General features: G+C 41.2%; 1 protein-coding gene across 1 annotated transcript in view; it reads left to right on the forward strand.

The window, feature by feature from the left end:
* Positions 1-16,155, forward strand: part of BANF1 (BAF nuclear assembly factor 1) — a 38,197-nt gene extending 22,042 nt beyond the window's left edge. The window contains exon 2 of the mRNA XM_044073791.1: positions 15,687-16,155. Within this exon, the coding sequence (XP_043929726.1) occupies positions 15,687-15,833 (147 nt within the window). The 3' untranslated portion in view covers positions 15,834-16,155. The remainder of the gene's footprint in view (positions 1-15,686) is intronic.
* The last annotated feature ends 5,011 nt before the right edge of the window (positions 16,156-21,166 follow it).

Below are 21,166 nucleotides of genomic sequence, written 5' to 3' on the forward strand. Positions count from 1 at the left end.
AGAGCCGCTCTAGGACTAGAGATTACAAATCTTCTAGGGAGCAGAGGGCTACCCCTCAAAGGTGTAAGCGTTGGCAGGCTTCCTCTTCCCAAGGTTAGGAGGTTCTAAACCTGCATCTCAATCTAAACATTCTCAATGACTCTGTCCAACTTCTGCCTGTTGTGTGCCCCGGAGAGGTTGGCCCTATTTACAGATGTGTGGGCCACCATCACAGATGACAAATGGGTACTCTAACTGTATCCCTAGGGTACAAGTTTCATTCCATACCTTTCCAGTACCCAAAGGATTCCCAGACGCTCCTCCAAACCAAAGGGCAGAAGTAGAAAAGCAAATTGTCACATCTGGGAGCAATAGATTCCGTTCCTGCTCAGCAGATAGGCCAGGGATTCTATTCCACACTTTTCCTAGTTCCAAAAAAAGGCACCTGATGTCCTATCCTGGATCTGTCCATCTTGAACACTTTCTTGATAAGTTCAAAATACTCATTCTGCATCAGTTACTGCCAATGTTAGAAAAGGATTCCGGCTGGTAACATTGGATCTCAAAGAAGCTCATCTGCACATCCCTATCAGAGAAAGGTGCAGGCAATACCTCCGTTTCAGGGTGGGCAAGCAACATAATCAATTCTCTGCACTGCCCTTTGGCTCATCTACTGCTCTCAGAGTTTTCGCAAAGTGCCTGGCTCCAGTCATTGCTTCTTTTGCAGGCAAAAGAAAATTCAGATTTATCCATACTTGGACGACTGTCCTAATTCAAGCAAATTCTCCGGAACAACTGCTGAAGGATCTAGAATTTGTAAAGACTCTTCTCTTCCCTGGGTTACACTTTCAGCGTGGAAAAATCAAAAAATTATACCATCCAAAGAGATTACATTCCTGGGAGTGAGGCTGAACACAGCTGCCCAGATGTATCTCACTCAGGAGAAGCAGACCACTTTCAATTTACTTCAATGATTTGGCAAGCCTCTCTCAGCTCCCTGCAAGGAAATGCCTGCAAGCTCTGGGATTCATGGCCTCTTGCATTGTCATGGTTCCATATGCAAAACTGCTTGAAGAAATTGCAGTGGTATCTCAAGGATACTTTGGTGTTGGATCTGGATGCAATAATTCCTCTGCTTCCATGTCTGCGGACAGTTTCTTTGGTGGGTAACGTCAGCCTGTCTACAGAACAAAGGCATGCCTTTTCACCTACCCCTAGCCACTCTAGTTCTTAACACAGATGCATCTGACTATCCCTGGGGAGCTCACCTGGATTGCAGATGCATACATGGAAGTTGGAATGCCCAGCAGATGCACCTGCACATAAATTTTAAAGGAATTGATGGCAGTCAAGCAGGCTTTACTAGCTTTCGAGCATCTTCTTTCTCCAGGGACCCTTCTTGTCAGGACAAACATGTAGTACATAGAGCAGGGAGGGACTCATTCTTACCTCCTGTGCAGACAGAGCACGAGTCCGCTGCAGTTTGCCTTCCCTCCTCTTCCTTTTCTTCCCAGAATATTATTGAAGATTAGGGACGAATAACCATGGGCTATTCTCATAGCTCCGGACTGGCCCAGGCAACATTGGTATCAACTGCTTCGCAGTCTCTCCCAATTTCCTCCTTGGCATCTTCCTCTGAGGCCAGATCTTTTGGTTCAGGAAGGAGGAAATGTTCTACATCCTCCTTCAGTCTCTCCATTTGGCAGCTTGGCTCACTGTGACACTCCATCCTATTCTTCCCTGTCCCAGCAGGTGGTTGATGTGCTGAAGGAGGCGTAGCACAGGAGGCCTAGCACTATTATGCTGGCAAATTGTTTGGATGCAGGCTAAGAGGGGAATCTTCTCGGCCTACCCTTCCTCTGATCCTGGAATACCTGGCTGATTTGCTTCAGGGTGGTCTTTCTTTTTCCCCTCTCAAGATCCCTGCTTCAGCCATTTCTGCTTGTTCTTTTGAACAACCCATTTTCTCTCTCCCTCTGTTTCTCGGAGGTGCTTGCAACTTAAAACCTCCCAGAAAGGCGCCTACTCCAGCCTGGGATCTTAATTTTGTTCTAGAGAAACTCTCTTCCTCTTGAGCCAGCTGCCACTGCAGATTTAAAGTTTCTCTCTTGGAAGACTGACTTCCTCTTGGCTATTACTTCATCAAGGAGGGTTTCGGAACTGCAGGCTTTGGCTGTGGAGCCTTTTCTTTTCCATTCAGATAGGGTCTCTCTGAGAACCAACACCTCCTTTATGCCTAAGGTGGTTTCTAGCCTATCCATCCATACACCTGCCTACCTTTTCCCTTATTCTCGATAGAGGTGAGAGGATCCTACATTCTCTGTGCATAGACAGCTCAGGTTTTACCTGGACAGGACTAAGACCTTTCGAAATCGACTTGGCTATTGGTCAGCTCCGCTGTTTTGTCAGCTTTGCCCCTGGAGCCCAGGGTAAGGCTATTTCTAAGCAAACCATTTCTAAATGGATTGCTCATTGTATTACTTTGTTCCTTTCATGGCAAGGTTCCTCCTCCAAGGGGTTGGGACCCACTCAACTAAAGCAGCTTCTACTTCTGCAGCCTTTTAAGGGGTGTCCCCACTAAAGACTTTCTGGAAGATGCCACATGGTCTTCTGTTCACACTTTCACAAAGCATTATAATTTGCCTTTGTTTTTGAAGGCCAGGGCAGGGTTTGCCACTGCTGTTCTGCAGGGCATAATCTCCCTTTCCTTGATTCTCTTGGTGGTTCCTCCCTTTTCTCTGGGCTTTGGTAATCAACCCATTGGTTAGGACTGCAACAGTGAAACACTATGAACATAGTGCAGTTGTGTACACTTACCTTAAATGTAGATGTTGGTGTATTCACTGTTGCAGTCCTTTCCCTCCCCCTTTTTTCTCTTTTCTGAAGGTATAGGCTACATTTAGTGTAAGCCTTGTTTTCTGGGGCTTCTGACGTATGGCAAAGAAGACTGAGGAAGTGATGTCAGCTGCCTCCTTTTGTATAGGGCATCCTTTACAACCGACGTCATTTTTACTTACCTTTGGTAATCTGCCCGACCTGAGGGCTACTGGGAGCCGGATAACCCATTGGTTAGGACTGAAACAGTGAACACACTCTTAACATCTACATTTATGGTAAGTGCACACAACTGTACTTCTACGTGTAGCTCCTTTACAGTATTCAGTTCAGCTAGATTTCCATTTTCTAGTAATCTTTGGTGGCCAGTAGCAGTAAACCTTTTTGGGGCAGTTCGTGTCTTGTATCTCCTCCCAAAAGAACAATTTCCTTGGTTACATCTATGTATTTCCTTTTAAGGTAACCTGTAAATTTTATCTGGCAGCTGTTTTACATTCCCAGAGGTTGAAGAGAAAAATCTGAATCTACTGTATAAAAATAGCTATGCAAACACATCCATGCAAAATAATGCATTGCTGCTTTGCATTCTTCAATCTTTTCTAACCTTTATAGTTCAAATACAAGGTCCACAAAGTAAAAATTCATTCCTGTTAATGAACAGCAACCGCAGTAGAATCCAAATGTTTATTCATTAGAGAGAAACTATTAAAATCCAGATGTTTTGGATTTTTAATAGTTTCTAGAGAAATAAACTATTAAAACACTTTTGTCCCTTCTACTCTGTACTTCAGAACAGTTGTGAACCAAATCCTCTAAACTGTCTGTCTGTGTGACCTCTATCTAATTAAACCTTTTAGTATTGATAGTCAGAATATCAAACAATTGACCAATAAAACAAACCTCAAGAACAATGTATAAATTGTGTTTATAATGAATGATATAAATACCTAACACCACCAGCATATTCTGAAAATATAAGACCACAAAAATCATTTTGCAGCCTTCATTTTTAAAACTGGGTGAATGGAAATCTGTTTGTTCAAGCCATATAATGTAGTGGCATCAAGCCAAATTTGCTAAACTAATTCTAGATGATTCCATTCTGTTCTCCCACTGCCCACCCCTAATACTCAGATGTATTTCAAGAATACCAAATTCAAACTTGGTGAAACCTTGACAAACCAGGGAATGTTTATATAAAGCATTGTTTGACATTAAATATTCATTTTTTTTCTTTAAGATGTTTGTATGTCCTCTTGCAAGTTCCTTTTCAGCTTTAACCACACAAAAAGGACTAACACTTTACAAATAGCCATACAGGCTAGTCCTTTTTCAGTTTCCTTTCTCTATGGTAAAATACCCACCTTTTGCATGAGGTTCTAGATTGTATAGTTGCCATATAATATTCTAACGCCATGCTCATCACAGTGGCTACTATACTAAACTCCACTAAAATCTCTACCAGTGTTAGTCTTTAACTTGGCACTCCCTTACCCTTCTCTCTGCCTATACTCTTATGAAACCCATGGAGGAAGGTAGTCTGTTAACCTGAAGTCCAAACGTCTGCTTGGCTTCAACCCACTTCCCTTGCTCCTGCTACCTTTGTTCCTTTGCTAATTTCCTCCAGTAACTTCCACCCTAGTCTTCCCTATTTTCTATAACCCCAACATTGTCATCTCTGGTATAGTATTTTCTCCATTCCTGTTCTGGCTTGACTCTTAATACTTTTTGCTACTTTACAAATGTATTCTGCATGGTGGCTGTCTTACTCTCCTGATGGGCTTATCACTTTTTTCCTCTCAAAACTGCCTCGTTTTCCACTATGATTATAACCTTGTTTGAGTTGTGTGTGAGCCTTATAGCTTTAGAGTATCCTTTCAAGTAAGATGACCTTTAACCCATCTATGCGGAGAATAAACTTGTCCCACATTTGCCTTTCCCCTCCCCAAAAATATTCTTTCATAGTTGATGATCCAGTTTCTCCTCTGGCTGACCATTCTTTTAACTGTCCTTTTATTTAAAAGCTTGATTTATTTTATTTATTTATTTATTTATTTTGTCCCTTCACATTCTTGGCTGCCATAACGAGACTCCATTTTAATCCATGTAAGTTTGGGTATTGAACTAACTCGTGTAGTGGTACGTTGTTTTTTTTCAAGATATTTGAGAATTGCCAGTTGCAAAAGTTTTGCCACAGGGTATGAACCATAATTTGGAAAGTGCTATGCCCCAAGCCTAATTGACGGACTGAATGACCAGTTCAGTGACCTGAGACAAATGGCTGGTACAAAAATATTAAACTGTGTGCACGATGCAAGTTACAAATCATGGTTTATGAAAATGCTTCAGTGTTTACTTTATAATTTCCCATTGCAGGTATGTGTGCTGCAGGCAGTTGGTCCAACACCATTTTAATAAAGCATTCTTGACTGGGACTGGGCTTTAGTACCCTGGTATCTGCTTCCAGGTGTAGTTTAGCAGTCCTCCAGCACTTCTTCATTTGCTACTTTTACAGTCCTAATAAAGAACCTGTTTAGAGGGATGACCATTAAAAGCAAACCTCGACTTTCATAAAGGGTTTGCGGGTCTATCCTTTATTCTCAGCTGCTTGTTTTCTTCCTTTAATGGCCGTTTTTTTGGCTTCTGTTGAATTTCCCTTAATCTGAAAAGTCTCCTTTCTTGCAGCCTCAAACTCGCCCTTCCTTGATTATGGAAATGTGCATGCTTAATACTTTCTGGGGTTGCACTAGTGGGCTTGGGTGTTGGGTGCACTGGACATGTAAGTAGAATAACGTAGATAGCTGATAAAGTCCAAAGGAACACAACACACGTTGGATAAAAGACTTTATGTATGAATGCAAAGCTTTCAGGTAAAACCCTTTCTCAATACTGAATACCATATATTCAGTATTGAGAAAGGGTTTTACCTGAAAGCTGAATACCATATATTCAGTATTGAGAGAGGGTTTTACCTGAAAGCTTGGCATTCATACAAAGTCTTTTATCCAACGTGTGTTGTGTTCCTTTGCACTGGACATGTACCCTGATTGGCACTATTGCTCAAAAGCCCCTGCAGACTGAAGGATGAACCAGACCGATACATAAAGGAAAGGTCCACTTGTTGATCAGTTGATGTGAGTGTATGGGATCCCTACTGTTTGTCACTGGGAAGTTGATGGCTCAAAAAGTGCTTTTGAAATCGCAGGTGTTGTCCTGGGTAGTGCCGCATATATTTTGCCTTCCCAACCCCCACCTTTTCTCAATTTTATGCAGTCTTGAGTTGGTATAGGTGTAGAGGCTCCCCGGTAGGGAAAATCCCAAGGTGTCCAGTCACATGTCAAATGAGGCCCATTTTAGTCGTAGTAGATAATGTCAACTGAAGACCTGCTCAATATGCTTGCAGGAGCCATAGGAAATTTCTGTAGAAGTTCTGTTACTCCTTTATTCATTTGGGATTTTGTAGATGGCAAATTTGAAAGCTTCATTTGCATTTTTGTAGAAAGCTTGTTTAGTGGTGCTAAAGTGTGCAGTTGCACTGAGGACACTGAAATTTTGTATTAGTTTATTTCCGCATTAATAGATTATACAGTGGATATAAAGTGTTCACACCCCTGTTAGTGCCAGGTTTGTGATGTAAAAAGAGAAATCATTGAAAAACTTTTCACCACCTTTAAATGTGTCCTATAACCTGTACAATTCAATTGAAAAAACTTTTGGGGGACAATATAAAAAAAATACAATAAGCTGGTTGTACAAGTATGTACACCCTTAAACGAATACTTTAAAGCACCTTCTGATTTAATTATAGCATTCAGTCTTGGGTACGCACCTGCCATCAATTGGAGAGACTCTGATTTAACCCCAAAGTTCAGCTGTCCTAGTAGGATTTTCCTGACATTTACTCAGTTGCCTGCTATAGCAAAAGCCATGATTCGCATAGAGCTTGCATACCTTTGAACAATGAGATCCCTTTGATGCCATCAGTCAGAAGGGTACAAAAAAATTCCACAGCATTAGACACTCCAAATAAAGATGTGGCATGCTGATAAACTCCTACCCAAGAAGACAATGCTGTAATTAAATCACAAGTGCTTCAAAGTATTTGCGTGTAAGGTGTGCACACTTGTGCAACCAGCTTATTGTACGTTTTTATTTTTTTAATGTATTTTTCCCTTAACAGATTTGTTTTTCAATTGAGTTGTACAGGTTATAGGTTGCATTAAAGGTGGGAAAAGTTTTGAAGTTATTTATTGTGGTTTTTTTTTTTTTTTTTTTTTTTTTTGTCGCAAAAGCCTGGCATTTTAACAGGTGTGTGTATACTTTATATCCACTGTAGGTGGTTTACTAGGCTAACAACTGCAAGGGCCTTTATAAGCCTAGCCACGCATCCTAAATCTGACAAGTTCTCGTACCCTTTAAGTATAAACGGGGGCTTGGGAGATGGTTCCTTTCCCAGGTCTCTGCTTGTAAATGTTTCATGTGCTGGCTGCCTCTGTCCATTAGAGAGGGGGTGCCAAACCAGGGGTAAATTTCCTGTTCCCCATCCAATTTATACTTGAATCGAGTAACTCTGCTTCACGTGGATGAGGAACCTGTTCAAGACAAGCGGTAGATTCTGGCATACATAACCTGCCTCTCCAGTAGGTCCAGTTTATATCGCAGGCAAAGTTTCTCTTTAGAACGGATAAATCTGTCTGTTTTGCAGAAGGTCATCAAAGTGGGGTCTGACTATGCCTTGTATGCAAGGTATAGTTTACCCTCAGCAGCCTGTAGGAGACAGAATACAGGGATAAGGCCTTGAGGTGGTCTGCATAGGACTTGCATACTGTGTTCCTTTAGTAGGAACCTGTGTGGACATTTCAGTTGGATGTGCCTGGTTGGGGGCATTGTACTTTGTGATAGGTGTGATGAATACCATAGGTTCATAGGTACTAGGCTATTGGCCCTAGGGCCTATACAAGCCTAGCCAAAAAGGTGGCTTTTGCCACCCAAGAAAATTAATTTCCTGTGCCCCTGTTAAGCAGAACCACAGAAGTGATCCCTGGGGAGAATTTCCTATTACTCATCCAATCCTCAAGATTTTTCTTAGTGCTAATGAGGAGCTGTGACAGACAGTCTGTTCCATAGTATGGGAAGTCTCTGGGACAGGAATCTATCCCTCCAGCATGTTCCGTTTATTGTGGTGACAAGGTTTAGGTCCCTAGAGCGTGTAGCTCGGAGGGATTGGGATTTCTTTAAGTGGAGCATGTCCAACAGCTCTGGGTTTTACGTGGCTTTGTATGTAGGGCAGAGATTGCCTCTGAGTAGGTGATATGCGACTTGAGTAAAGCTGGAGTTTTGTGTAAGGCAGGCATCTATATTTGAGGCCAGTAATCCTCTGCGTGGTATTTTTGCCAAAAGTTATTTCCAGGGTGTCTCTAAATCAAGCTATTCATCTACCTACATTCTTCCCCAATCCTCAAAATAGGGGGGGAAAACTACTGCATACTTTGGACATACACAGACAACTACGCTACTACTTGGACAGAACTAAGGCCACCAGAAAGTCTGACCAGCTGTTTGTAGACTATGCTGCTGGAGTACAAGGAAAAGCAATCTCCAAACAAACAATTTCAAAATGGATTGGACATTGCATCAGATTTTGCTATTCTTTTCATGGAAAGGGTGTGCCAGCCAATATTAGGCCACACTCCACCAGAGCTATAGCCACTTCCACAGCTTTCCTAAGGGGAGTGGCAACAAAGGACGTTTTAGAGGCTGCTACATGGAGCTCAGTGCATACATTTACCAAGCACTACCACCTGCCGTTATACTCCAGATCCCGAGCAGGCTTTGCTTCGGCAGTCCTGCAGGGGATTTTAGCTACACCATCCTTAACTTAGTTCCATCCACCCCCAGCTTGGCTATGGTATTCAACCCATATGTTATGACTGCAGTTGCATTCTTGAAGGACATAGTACAGTTTTGTACCTATCATAAATGTAGGTGTCCGATAGATATGCAACTGCAGTCGGATTTTCCCACCCTCCTACCCCTCTGTATCCTTCTTTTTGGGTCCCTACCCCTTTTCCCTTCAGCTGGGGGTATCTCCTATGGTGTATCTGTTTATTACTGTTGTGCATGTTTGGGATTATTTTTATCCATTTACCAAATTTAGCCTTCCTAAGAGGGCACCTGACATCTGGGGCAAGAAACACTGAAGAAGATGGCGTCGGCCGATGCCTTTATACTCCAGCCGTTGTGACGTCGGAGAGGAGGCGACACCAGCCGACGCCAGACCCAGACTTTGGAATTCGGCCGACCGAGGGCTGCCTGAGGCAGGACTAACCCATATGTTATGACTGCAGTTGCATATCTATCGGGCATCTACATTTATGGTAGGTACAAAACTGTACTTTGTCTTTGGAGAAATTTTTTACGGTTTGTTTGCCTAATGGGGGGGGTGGGGTGGGAGCGAGATGTGAATGTCTAGGGTGATTAGCTTGTGGTCAGACCTGACCAACGAGGAGCTGACCTCCTGTCTAGGGTGATTAGCTTGTGGTCAGACCTGACCAACGAGGAGCTGACCTCTGGTGTGGAACACCAGTCACCCATGTTAGTAATGACCAGGTCTAGGATATTGTTGCCCCTGGTGGGGGTGTGGATAAGTTGATCCAAGGCGTTGGAATTTATCTCCAGAAAACGTTGAGCAAGAGTTGGTACACAAGTAGTTTTTCCAGTTAATGGTAGGGTAGCTGAAATCGACCATTATTAGAATGTTGGGTTGTACCTTAATATTTTCCAGTGTATCAAGAAAAGAGGAGTGGGAATCCTGGGGCATGGTGGGGGGTCTATAGCAAGCTACAATCTGGATTGCAGTTTTGCCCAGAGTTTAACTTGGATAATCTCAGATGCATTATGCTGAGCAACTAGCTTGGAGGTGTGGATATCCTTAGTGAATATGGACATGCCTCCACCTTTAGTGTTTCGGTCCAGGTTAGGTGGCCGAAAGGTGTGGTATGAATTGGTAATGCAGGGGTGCTCTCTGTGGAGCTTTGAACCAGGTCTCTCTCACTGCACATATGTAAATGTTCTCCATTTTTAAGGAGTGCCTTGAGTGCATTTTGAGGTTTAGACTTCTAGCATTATCCTCAGATTTTGCTTGCTTGTACCTGTTACGGTGGAGAATTTGTCATTTTAACCTTGCCTAATAAAGGCACTATAGGGGTGGCAGCCTTTGCCAGTATCCAGAATCCCAAGGGTGACAGGTGCAGGCCATCACTGGCAAAGCAGCGTGGTCTGTCTATCATGTTATCCCTTGCAGACAGATGCTGGATTCTCTTAGAATGACACCAGAAGATTAGCCAATTGTTAGTCAATCATTTTGTCCTTGTACTGTGGTATCCTTCTGGGTGATGGCAGGATGCTACTCTGGGCTAGGGTCATACCTGCCTGGGCTACAAGATCTGAGAGCTCCTCCATGTCTCCATGTAGTCCAGAGAAGTACATCTCTGGTCAGTCACACCAACATGGACAATGACCTTCATATTTGTACTTGTTGTGGAGTCACCTATGACTAGTGTTGGGTACGTTATGCCTTATGGGCTATAGTTGAGTGGCGCACTGATGTGGGCTGTGTATCATTTTGGGTTGTGTTGGGGGGGGGTGGAGGTTGTTTGCATTTCTGCTTTGGAGGTCTCTGGACAGTTTTTATTGAGCCTCTGTGAATGTAGGTGTGTGTTTGGTGTAGGTTTTGGGGGACTATGTTGTGTGGTGCAAGTGTTTACCTTCTCTTGACTGTCCAGTCTTGGGTGAAGAGAGCTTTGCTTCGTTTGGCTATATAGGTTCATAGATTAGTATTAAGCTAACTGCCCTTGCGAGCAATTTTAAGCCTAGCCAATTATCCCTTGTGAGACTCAAACACTGCACCTTATGTTTGTAAGGCAAACACCTTAACCATTAGGCCACCCTCTGCATCTCTCACAGGTCTTAGTGTTGGGTAGTAGTAGGAGAGGGTAGTCTGTACATGAGGCAATTGCTGCATTGTCCCACGATGCCCAGATTAATCGGGTAGACAAGAAAAAAACATTGGGAGCTGACATTTAGACATTCCTGAGTAGGTGCTTATTAAGTACTAAAAACAGTTTTCCTCTAGACGAGTGAGGAAAGTTGAGTGCTGTAGTAATTTGTAACTTAGTGCTTACAATGAGTTCTGAACAAGTGCTGAGCTCAAAGAAACAAGTGCTAAAACTAAAAAGCTGGCTAGTTGCAAGGGAAAATTGGAGGAACAGACTTTATGGCGCCAGGAATAGTTTAACTCTAAGTGGGGGAGGGGGGGCTCAGCTCTCAAACAGTCCTGGACACAGCAAATCCGTATCTGGACAAGACTTGCCACAGGAAAGGGGGGTAAAAGTGGAAATGGAGAAAGCTGGAACAGAAGTAAATTCAACGTTTATCTGAGTGGGTTGGCCTTTACAAATGTTCTCTATTGGATTGAATGAACTAATGACACTAGACTGGGAGGAGTGTCGCAGATCAAATACAGTATGGGTGGGCAACTGCATAGCCACCAAATCACCGCCACAACACTAAGGAGTGTGGGTGGGAAAAATTACAGCTCCTAGCTGTAGCCACTAAATGAAAGTTTTAAACGGATCAAGGAGCCAAGCAGACTCTAGAGAATGCTTTTAACTGTAAACAGACAATTCTAGTAATGCACACTATTACAGTTCCTAGCTGTAGAACAAACCTCAAAATCAAATGCACAGAAAAGCTTGGATAGAGCACTCACAAACAGAAAATACAACTCTCAGTATGAAAAAGCAGTTTACAGTTAGTAATTCAGTAAACCTGCAATTACTGTAATGAAAAATACAGTTGAAACTGTACATAAATGCAGTGAAACAATAAAAAAAGCTTCTACCTTGCAAAATGTAGTAGATCAACTGTATAGCACAATTATAAGCGTTTCAGAAGTGCAGTTCAGTGAAATAAGTGCAAGAAATAACTTGTCCTGCTCTTGGAATCTTAAGGAATTTCCACAGTTTCAGTAATGCAATGCAAGCCAAATACAGTGGAACAATATAGCTGCACAACATAGAATGATTTCCTCATTGCTGTTGACATGTGATGGTCAAAGACTAGAGTATGGTCTGTGTCCCAAGTCCCTGACTACTAGGTCAATTCTTAGAGGAGTGTGTTTCATTCATCCCTGGCATGTATTTTTTGCCTTCTAGTTTGTCCATGGCTCTGACACCAGTTTTGTTGGCCCTTCTTGGAGGACATTTGTGGCAATGGGGGATTTGATGACTGCCCTAATATTAAATCTGCAAATGTAATCCTCCAGAGGCCATTGATTTCCTTTTGCTTTGGAGAAAAATTTGCCAAAAAGGAGTGGTCCCAGGACAGATTCCTGAGGGACTGTTTTTGATTGGCTTCTTTATAGAGGTGGACTCCCAATTCTAACTTCCTGGGTCCTATATCTGAGCCAGCCACCTGTCCACTGGGTGGCTTAAGGATTAGTTCCTAACCTGTCGAGCATGGTCAACAATGCCAGAGTGGGGTATTGTTGAAAGTGTTGGCCAGTTCAAGGTAGGCAGTGTGACTCATTGCACCCTCATCCATTGCTTTGGTGACCTTCTCAAAGAAGTCCACCTGGTTGAGTAGGCTTTACCTCCTCTTGTTGAAACCAAGTTGGGTTGGGTCCAGCGTCTGAAGACTGTCATCACTTAATTATGAGGTAATTCTTAGTGGCTTTGCATATGCGACTGCTGGGACTTGTGGGTCTATAGTTTCCAGGTTCTGTAGGTGGCCCACCTTTGTGCAGAGGAATGACTGGCTTTGTGCTTCATGAATGAAGAGCAGCAACAATTCGGAAGCTACAATTAAGTAGCAATTTCAGAGGGCCTGATAGGTCATGTTTCATCCTGAAAGTCTGGGTCCATTGATGCAGTGTTTGGGTCCATTGATGCAGTGTTTGGCTTGGAGAGATGGCATTACAGGACCTGTTCCTTATGATAATAGAGTTATATTTGATGGTATTTCCTGGTAGGTTTAGGGGGAGAGCGGGGTAAAGTTGGAGCTGAACTGGTCGGCCAGTAGTTTTGCTATATCTTTGGTTTCAGTATAGGTGGCTCCATTAACTATTGGCTCTGCATGCAATTGTGTATTGCCTTTGAAGTTGTGGGCATAGCTAAAGAATGCCTTGTGGTGGCCCTTGGCCTGGGAGGCCAAAGTTACCTCCAATGTAACACTGGTAGACTTGTTTGTCAGTTTGGTTTGAGTGTGCTTTTATCCTGCTTGGTGTTGCACCTCATAATTTTTCCCATGATTTTCTTCTGTTACACAGCTTATTGATGCTGTGATTCTGCCAGGGTGGCTTGTTTGGAGTTGGGTCTAAACTTCCTAGTGGCTACATCTGCTGCTGTGCTGTTAACTCGTCACATTCGAGTGACTCCTCCAGGTGCTTCTGCAGTTGACTACAGGCATCAAGATTTGCTTGTCCAGATTTGTCACGAATTCCAAAATCATGTTATGTACAAGTTATTTAAAGTGTTCGTCTTGAAGCTTACACAATGGCAAACTCTACTGCATTACTATTTGACCTCTGTCTTGTGCGGGTAAATTAAATATAAACTGTTTTATGATGTATATCTATATAATTTTCACTTTTTTTCCCTAAATATCTCAACCAAGTAACAGAACTCATAGCCTCATACGAAAGCTAAATGAATAAAATGCTGCTGATAGTATGTGTGTAACTTGAGTGGAAGTTGTTACAAAATATTGCAAATGTAATAGTTGTGTGTACAGTGACTTATAAAACTTTAAGACCTAGAACCTAAAGAATACTGCCACTATATAAAATGTAGTTTGTGCCTAATTGTTTGCCATTTATACTACTTTCATGCCCCCTATGGTTCCAGAGGTATGAACTTTTGTTAGAATCAAATCCTTCCTTGCATTTCAATCAAAAGGGTTGGTTGCTGCTTAGCTCCATTGGAGTGAATGAGTTAACATGCTTGTATAAAGTTTCTGTGAAATAGTTCTGCATAGACAGCAGTGTTCTCGGGGTTTATGGGGTTTGAAATTTTGCCAGGTTATCACTTGGTATAAAGCTAGCCTTAAGCGTTCTTTAATATTCTAGGGTTAGCTGGGGTTGCAAGTTCCCTCTATATGTCAAAGGAGACCATTTTGTGGTCTGACCTTTCCTGAGAAGGCAGTACATTGGGGAGAAGGGAGGGTGCAGCACTCGTCCTTATTGGTGAGGACCAGATCCTGTATGGTTGCACCCTGGTTGGTGCATTGGCAAATCCGGTCTAGGGAGTTTGTTTACAAAATCCAGGAATCTCTATGCCTGTACATTTTGTCTTATGATTCCCAGTAAATAGTGGGGTAATAAGTCACCCATGAATATGGTATTGGGTTGGATGTGGAGTGTTTCCAGTAAGTTTAAATGCATGGTATGGGTTTCCTGGGTCATGGAGACCTATAGCTTGCAAGGAAGTGATATGGGATTTTACCTATAGTGATTTTTTTTGAATGGAGAAGCTGAAGTGCATTGTCCTGTTCGACCAGTCTTGTGGCATTTTATATTTTTGATGTAAATCAAGATTCCTCCACCTTTAGTCCCTGTATGTGTAGTAGTTGGCGTGGAAGGCATTATAACCTTGCACTCTGCTCACCGCAGGTTTAAACCGCGTCTATGATTGCACAAATGTTTTCTAGGGTGAAGAGAGCTTCTAGGGAGTGGAGGGGTTTTGTTTAGACTTCTAGCATTGATTAGTAACACCTTTTTAGGTTTTCTTGGTTTAGATTGTCAGAAGTACTTTTCAGTTCGACATTGCCTGAAAAAGGCACTATATGGTGGAGGGCAATGTTTTAGCCAATTGAAAGCCTAGAGGGGAAAGGTGCATGTCCTCCCTAGCAAAGCAGCAATGTCTGACAATCTTTCCATGCTGACAGATATTTGTACCCCCTTAGAATGACACCAAAACTAAGCCAGTTATTAGTGTAATCTGTTGCATCATCTTTGGAGAATGTAAAATACTTCTCAATGGTAAATTCCTACCAGACTGGGGGGCACACAGCTCTGATGCACCTCCCTAGACTATATGGCGACATCTCAGGACATTGGCACATAGTCTGTGTGGGTGTAAAACTGGTGCCTGTGGTCCGATGACCTGGGTGCTTGTGTAATGTGGCAGATACTGGCTCCTGATGAACAACTGACTGACTTTCTCCTTACTTGTCCTGGTGAGAAGGACATTGGTGCGTCTCCATTGACCAGAATGTTGTCTGGTGGCTTGCATTATGGGCTTGGTAAAGGATCCATGAGGGGCTGGGGATCCTATCATGCTATTGAAGTGAAACGCAGAGAAACCGGTTCTAAATAGAAATGTAGCACCCTAGTGGCATACACACCTTTGATCACTAGTCATTTCTCCCACGTAGTATGTACTGTAGGTGGAAACGCCCAATAAAAGCCTCCCAAGAGCTTGCAGTTTTTTTTTATGAAGGCACTTCAAAGGACCAAATGAGAACCAAACACTGCAGATCAGATAATTTTATGCTACCTGACACTTACATGTGATTACAGATGGAACAGAGTAACCTAATTTTAATAGATGCAGTTTTGGGCAAAACATTTTCTGTGAAATGCTGTCTAGCTGCTCTGGGGTATTTCGTGTTTAGTGCTAGTTACTGTATTGGGCTCTAAAAGGTGCCTCAGTTATTTGACTAAAGTACTGGTTTTAAATGCATGCACAAACCCGTGATTAATCTGAGTTGCTCCATTTCATGCGTTTGATATTGTCATGCAGACTTTAAAACTGCAGGTTTGCAACATAATGAATTTAAAGTATGTTTATCTAAATTTTAATTTTAATATTTAGGCATATGTGGTGTTGGGGCAGTTCCTGGTGTTGAAGAAAGATCAAGATCTTTTTGTCGAGTGGTTCAAAGACATCTGTTCTGCCAACTCCAAACAAGCAAAGGATTGCTGCTCTTGTCTTAAGGAATGGTGCGATGCTTTCTTGTAAAATGTCAAGCCTGAAACTTGGATTCCTCAGTGTCATTTAGTGTCATGGCTGCATTTAGTTAATGGGACATTGAAAACTGACCATCTGGTTTTTACATTTTACTTTTCAACAAAATGTACTGCCTGCATTTGCGAACATCGGTCCATTTAACAATGCAGGGTTGTGAATTATTGTTGAGCTGTATATTGCCTCCTTTCCTAAGCACGTGTGGCATCTTTTAATTTTTGTAGCTATCTTAAATTTCTCCTGGACTGTTTTATAGCAAATGTTTGATGTATCAAATATATTTAAAAAATTGAAATAAAGTTAAACTGCTGTCGTTCGTTTTGTTTGGTTTAGTCTTTTGCACCATTGTGCTGCTCATGGAGTAACTTGGTGTCTGGTCACTTTTTTTCTCCTACTGTAGCATAGATTGTAATACCATGCATGGTACACTAGTAATTGCCAATACAATCCTTTTTATAGTTGTATGCTTTTTTAACTTGCCTAATGTCAGCCTTGTCAGTGCTTATGCTTTTTGTAGTTTGAAATTAAGCATGTGAATCCCCATTTTTCTAGTCTTATCTCAAGTTTGGTTTTGAACATTGGTTATTAACCCTACAAGATAACTATTTTCTCTAATTTGAGATCGGTAATTGTCTGACCAGACATATTCACAGTTACAGATCATAATAGTTGTACCAATGTCCTCAAACTTGTATTGCAGTCTACATTTAAAATATATCTTGGGTACTTCATTCCATGTAGTGTCTATTGCAGTCTACATTTAAAATATATCTTGGGTACTTCATTCCATGTAGTGTCCTCTTCAAAATGTTTCTATTACAGAATCCTTAAAGCCAATTTTAATATGGAGTTCTGTTTGATTTCAGTAGTTCAGTTCCATAATTATTTTCAGTGGTTACTGATTTTTTTTTCCCTGTTCTGTTTATAAATTTGTTGGCCACCATCTTGAAGATGGCAATGCATTCACCTCTGTTTTATATTTTACACCAGCTCAACAAAAATTTTGCTGTGCTGAGGTTAAATTCTTTTAAGTATAGCGTTTTTCAATTAAATTTTTTTGTACTGAATCAGCTTCATATATTCCCAAAATATATACTCTAACTTTTCTGAGCCATCAAATCTCCATATGCTTGTTTACTGTAAAATTATTTTCAAGTAATGTAGCATGCAAATATTTGCAAAAAATTCTGAATGGTCTTTGCTCTAGTATTGTCTGTTATGAATTATCTGAACCAGTAACTCTACTACAGAAGCTTTCTGGCTGTGATACAACTGTCTTACTGCCAGTCAGATCTCATTTGCTGCCATCCACATCCTCCAGAGCTCCTAACTGTTTACAAGTATGAAATGTTGCTCTCCTTGTCCTGACTCTCTAACGTTAGATGGTAGTTTATAGATTCATAGGTGTGTACTAAACTAAACCAGACTGGCAAATGAACGTTTTAATAAGTTTAAAACTGAGTGTAAATAAATTTACAATATACACCCATGAAAAGTAAGCGCTTTTGTTTGTACTGGATGACGAACTTCCTCTGACAAAATACATAATTTCCTTCCCATTTAAAAAGCCGTAATGGAATTAAATATACATTTCCATTCGCCCATCTCCCTAATGAATTGTAATGACATACATTTCCCTTGCACTATATTGAGTACTAATAAGCCATACCCAACACACAATAACAAAATTAAAATATATAAGCGTATAAGTATATAAATATATACAAGTACTAGAACCTAAAAACACATGTGCATACCATTTAAACCTGGCCACGAATGTGCACCCAGGCAAATTTGCTGTTTTAATTCCATTTTTTTCAAGAATAAATTGCAGTGCACCTCCCCTACTACTACTTTTTAAAATATTTAAAACCAAGAATCTAAATGAATGTACTATTTTGGGAAATATGTTTGGCAAGTGCATTGGTGTCGATGTTGTCTCTAATGGCTCTATGTTCACCTATTCGTTCTTTTAGTTTGAGCTCCGTTTTCCCTACATAAAAATGGGCACAATGGGTGGATAAAGCACAATACACACCTTTTGTGGTATCACAATTAAATTTACCCAATATATTAATATTATACTCATTAATAGAAATAGAATTTGTTTCTAGGATAAATTTACTGAACTTAAATCTACCACATTTATGTACATATAGCCCTTAGTTTTAATAGCAGAGCTGGTTTCAAAACATTTTTTAAAATTATGGCCGCCCTTATAAACAATAGGTGTGTACTAGGCTAATGGCCCTGGAGCCTTTACAAGCCTAGCCCATATGAGTACTCTGGCATCGTGCCACCTGACCTTGGTTCCCAGTGCGTCTGAGTAGAGCCACTGGAATGATCCCCGGGATGAATTTTTATTTCCCATCCACTCATCAAGATTCTCTCTTGAAGAGGGACAGTGAGGTGCTCTGCTCGACATGTATGGGAAGTCTGTTTCAGAGCATTGGTAGTCTCTGGGTTATGAACCTGTCCCTCCATGTTCCGTTTGTGGTAACGAGGTCTCTGGAGTGTGTGATGCAGAGAGATTGGGATTTCTTTAGATGTTGCGTTTCTAACAGAGCTGGGTCAGACATGGCTTTGTAAATGTCCAGTAGAGATAGTCTCTAAGTAGGGGATATGAGACCGATATTAGTTAGTTTTGAGTCTGTCCATACAGGACAAGTGTTGGGCCTAGGATCCTCTTTGCAAGGTACTTTTGTGGCCTCTCCAGTTGTTGCAGGTGTCTAGTGAGGTACATGCCAAATGGGGCATTGTACTCTGGCCTAATGAGGGAAGAGTAGAGGGAGACAATTACCCCTCTCTTCCTGGATGCCAAACCCGTAGTAATGAGATCTGCCACAATATATATGTATATATAACGCCCCAAGTGATGCTGACATCTTACAGAAAGGTCTGATCAACACCTGGTGTCAGAACCATGGCCTTAAGTTCAATGCCAGAAATGTGTAGTCATCCCCCTTGGGAAAAACTCTGTTCCCTTGAATTACCACATAGTTCACTTGAACATAGAAGGCATTATAAGAGATCTGGGAACATAGGTTGACTGCAACCTCTCTTTTGACCACCACATTGCCACTGTGGTCAAAGTTTATTATATATGCGTTGTGTTCAGTGGACTATGGTAATTCAAGGGAACTGGGCTTTTCCTAAGGGGGATGACTACACTTCTGGCATTGAGCTTAAGGCCATGGTTCTGACACCAGGTGTTGGTCTCTGAGGCCTTTCTGTAGGATGTCTGCATTACTTGGTGTTAATAGCTCCCAACTTGCTATTGTCTGCAAACTTGGTCAGCCAGAGTCCCATCGTGTTGGTCTGGACACTAAGTAGATAACCAAACAGGAGAGGACCCAGGACCGAACCTTGAGGGACTCTCTTGTGACTGGTCAGCAGTCTGACTTGGAGTGAGAAGTGCAACCGCAGAGTGATATAGGGGTTGATACCTAGCTTGGTGAGTTTTTCTAGGATTCCTGAGTGGGGAATGGTATCAAAGGACTTGGCCAGATCAAGATAGGCTGTATGAACCACCTTGCCTTCATCCACAGCTCTGGTAACAGACTCTGTCAACCAAGTTGAGCAGGCATATGGTGTACCTTTCACAAAACCAACTGTGTAAGATCCAGAGTTTGGAGATTCCGTATATCTTAGGTCCACGAATTGTGTTCCATAGGCTTTCATATCTGACTTGTCAGGCTAATGGGGTGATAGTTACAGAGGTCTGTAGTTGCACCACCTTTGTGGAGAGGGATGACTAGCAGTGTGCCATTGGTAGGGACAAAGCCTGAGGTGAGGCTGTGATTGAACAGGGCACACAGGTAAGGTGCCAGTTTGCAAAAATACCAAAACCAGGCAAAAGACCATGAACAGCTCCGAAAAGATGCACTCCCAAATTCTTCTTTAGCGCTTTCATCCACATTTATTTTCGTGAACTTCCTCAGAAATAAAATAAATCTAAAAACCATTGTTTAAATACTGTTACAGGAAATGATGTCATTAAGAAAAGTTTTTTCAAATGTTTGGATTAACAATGTATGTGTCATACTTTAAACTCCACAATATTTTCAAAATCACAAATAGGTAAAAACTTACTAGAAACATCCTTATGAAAGTGTCATTCATTACTATATAACATAAATAGTATCATTCATTACTACTAGCCAAACAACCTTATAAAAAAGCTGTCTAAAAGTTTTTTATCTATATATTAAAAAACATTTTAAGTTTATTACTTCATTTAGTCCTGGTGTTGTCAGCTCCAAACACCAGTTGCCACAAGGATTCCTTACATTCTAAAATGTTATTAAGGTCTCCTGTTAATAATCCTTTCTTCACTGTGTCTAAAATGAAAAATTCAAACTTTTTGAAATCTTTACATATAGTAGCGTGCCTTGCTTAAAGCATTATTTGTATCCTTCTTTTTTATGGCCAGAGTGTGTTCGTATACTCTGCACTTAAAAATTCTTTTAGTTTTTCCTATGTAATAATTTTTACATGTTACGCAGGTAGCTAAATAAACTACTAATTCACTATTGCAATTAAAGTATTCTCTAGCCCAAAATGTATAGTTTAAATGCTCTACTGTCACGAAAGAAGAATTGCTCATGTACCTACACTGTTTACAGTTGGTGCAGCTAAAAGTGCCCTTCTTGTTGGTACAACTGTCTAAACTATTGTTTGTCTCTGCCTGATTCCAATATACTTTTTAAATTTTATAACTTTCTTAAGTAAATTTTGGTTTGTGTCCTACAACAGAAACCAATTCTCTGTTTCCCATAATGACTTTCCAGTTTTCAATAATAGATTTAATACTCCACATTTCATTTACGATGGGCAGTGGAAATGCTGCTAAAAATTCTTTAGCCTGCCCTTCGTGATGGATATTCTCAATACATATTAGGGATGCTCCCACTGACAAATCCTCCCGAGTGCAATATTGGTTTAGCCACTCCTTTTCTGAGTGGTACCACTTCACTTTCTATCTTGACTATGAACTCCCTAGTATATCCCCTATTCATGAAAAGTGACCTCAAAAGTGATTAGACGTGAGTCTACCTAACCTAATGATCTGACCTTTAATGACCCCTCTCTTCATATGCACTGGGTGTAAACTGTCTATGTAAACTGTTGGCAAAATATGGTTTTCTGTATATTTTACTGTGAAAGGTCTTTACCTCATCATCAATGTTAAGTGTCAAATCTAAAAATGTAACTGTTTTACCAAAATCACCTAATTTAAACTTTAAAAAGTTAGTGGTCTGGTTAAGAAATTCAACCAGTTCTACAAATTCTTTGTTCTCCCTTCCATAGAAACAACAAATCATCTG

The sequence above is a fragment of the Protopterus annectens genome, chromosome 6.part0 (genome assembly GCF_019279795.1).
Source record: "Protopterus annectens isolate FY-2018-M chromosome 6.part0, PAN1.0, whole genome shotgun sequence".
Taxonomy (NCBI): domain Eukaryota; kingdom Metazoa; phylum Chordata; order Ceratodontiformes; family Protopteridae; genus Protopterus; species Protopterus annectens.